This window comes from Hipposideros armiger, unplaced genomic scaffold, assembly GCF_001890085.2.
Source record: "Hipposideros armiger isolate ML-2016 unplaced genomic scaffold, ASM189008v1 scaffold_378, whole genome shotgun sequence".
NCBI classification, from domain to species: domain Eukaryota; kingdom Metazoa; phylum Chordata; class Mammalia; order Chiroptera; family Hipposideridae; genus Hipposideros; species Hipposideros armiger.
Genome location: NW_017731728.1, coordinates 32,955 through 35,279, shown reverse-complemented (window position 1 = coordinate 35,279; position 2,325 = coordinate 32,955). Strand labels below are relative to the sequence as shown.

General features: G+C 59.4%; 1 protein-coding gene across 1 annotated transcript in view; it reads left to right on the top strand.

Moving 5' to 3' along the window:
• The first annotated feature begins 2,134 nt into the window (after positions 1–2,134).
• The window catches only part of UBE2Q1 (ubiquitin conjugating enzyme E2 Q1), an 8,236-nt gene continuing 8,045 nt past the window's right edge, over positions 2,135–2,325 (top strand). Inside the window, exon 1 of the mRNA XM_019662670.1 lies at positions 2,135–2,325. Coding sequence (XP_019518215.1) covers positions 2,267–2,325 — 59 coding nt within the window. The 5' untranslated portion in view covers positions 2,135–2,266.

Sequence of the window (2,325 nt, the reverse complement as noted above, 5' to 3'; positions counted from 1 at the left end):
AGAGCTGAGACACTGAACAGACCAGCAGAGACTGGGAGAGGCAGACCTCATCCCAGTGATCATGACTTTTGAGTTTCCTCACTGGGGGACTCGGAGTCTGTGTAATATTGTGTGACTATCTCATCACATTGTTTTATTCTTTCATTTTTTTTTAGATGGTAGGGGTGAATATATATATATATATATATATATATTTTTTTTTTAAATAAACTTTATTGGGAAACTGTTTTTCCAGGACCCATCAGCTCCAAGTCAAGTCGCTGTCTTCAATCTTGTTGTGGAGGGCACAGCTCAGTGGCCCATGTGGGGATCGAACCGGCAACCTTGGTGTGCTCTAACACCTGAGCTAACCAGCTGCCCCCACATTGTCTTATTCTAATAAAGCCCTTTATAAAATATGGAATTCAGGATCTTCCAAATGGCTGCATTTGTAGGTTTCCTGGGAAGGGTTGGAGTCATGTGACATGTGAAAACCTCTTGAGAAAGCATCAGAGGCAGGCAGAGTGGGGTAGAAGGGCAGGGACTTTGCAAACACACTGCCCAGGAACTCTGCTTACTAGCTGTATATCCTTGGGCAGTCATTCCTTTCCCCACTGGTAGAACAGGGATAAAAAACGCTTACTTTGCAATGTTGTTTGGGCGGGGGAGGGGGGAGGGCGTGTAGAAATATGTGTAAGATACCCTGGCTTAGGAAGTGCTCCATATATGGGAATTCTTACCAGCCTTTTATGCTACCAATTTGCAGACACAAAGGTGACATGTATCTAACTGTTAAGGTTCCTCAAAGAACATAAACGACCCCAGGACGACCAGGAATGTCTCAACCACCTTAAAATACCCAGAGGCCAACTTAACCGAAAAAGGCCCTTATCAACCGCCACTGGCTGGATAAACCAGTAGCCCAGCACCGCACACCATGGTGCACAGTCATCTTCCAACAAAAGCTAACTCACTTCGGTCCGAGCGGGAGAGGAAAATGGCAAACTGGCCAGTGGCGCAAGCGCCGAGTTGGCCCAGCCTAATCTACCCGGCCCTACCACAGGCTAACACCGGCCATGGGCAGAGGAACAGCCAGCCAGCTCCGGGTCTCTGGAACCTCGGCCAGCTTTGTCCTTTGTGATGGTGCCCCCTAGCGAGAGCCCGGAGGCACTGCCGTCTACCCCGGCAACTGCCAAGACCACTGCGACAAGGTGTTAGCTTGGGATGGAGCCTGTGGTCCGCCCGGGCTTGTCTCCGTCCTTTCTGTCAGGCTAAGTGTTTCAGACCAGTGCCGCGCTCCTTCCATGACCCTGCAGAGGAAGCCCATGCCGTCCCGTCCCCAACCTCGTCCAGACCTCTGGGGTCTGATAAGCGCCCAGGGTCAGCTATCGGCTGCCCCTCGGGCATAACTGACCAGCTGCCTAGAATCACACGACACATCACGGTCTGTCCGCATCGCAGGCGTTGCCCGCGCCCGTCACTGTACAGATGAGGAAACGGAGGGAAGGTGGCTAACCAAGGTCACACATCGACCTGGCGGCAGGGCCGGCACGAGAATCCAAGCCTCTCGTGACCGGGTCCCTGGCTCCTTCCCCAACCACACGCCCCTCATTCAGTGTGGCGACAGGGCATGCCCACCCGCAAAGGGGCACGGGCTCAGGGATCCTCCGCCGAGGTCCAGCCGGGGGAGGGGGCGCAGGATGAAGGCGGCACAGCGGCGACCGCGGCCGGCTCTCTTTCTTCTCTGCCCACTGAGTGCCCAGCACGCTCGCCGCGCCTGGGAGGCGGGGAAAGAGGCCCAGAGCAGGAAACGGGGTCCCGCGCAGGTAGCCCCTGGGAGCACGCGGCGCCGGGGTCACGTGAGAGGGGAGCGCCGGCGAGGGCCGTCGCACGCACGCACGCACGCACGACGTACGTAAACACGCGCTTAGGGCGCTGAAAGCGGCGAGCCCGAAGCCTCGGGTCACGTGTGGAGGGTGGCCGCGGAGAACAAGGGGGCGGGAAAGAAGGAGCGGTCACGTGAAAGAGGCCGGAGCGGTGCGGTCACGTGAGGAGGGCCGGAGGCGGGGCCGCCGAGGAAGAGGAGGAGGAGGGGCGCGCGGCTTCCGGCGGCTGGGGGGGCTGGCGAGCGGAGCGGGGGGGGCCCTGTCCCGGAGGTGGCGGAGGCGCCATCTTGGCGAAGGGGGGATCAGGAAGTGCGGACCGCGGCGGCGGCGGCGGCGGCGGAGCCCGGAGCGGAGGCCGGAGGCTCCCGGCCCGCCGGCCCCGGAACGGAGCGGAGCGGAGGATGCAGCAGCCGCAGCCGCAGGGGCAGCAGCAGCCGGGGCCGGGGCAGCAGCTGGGGGG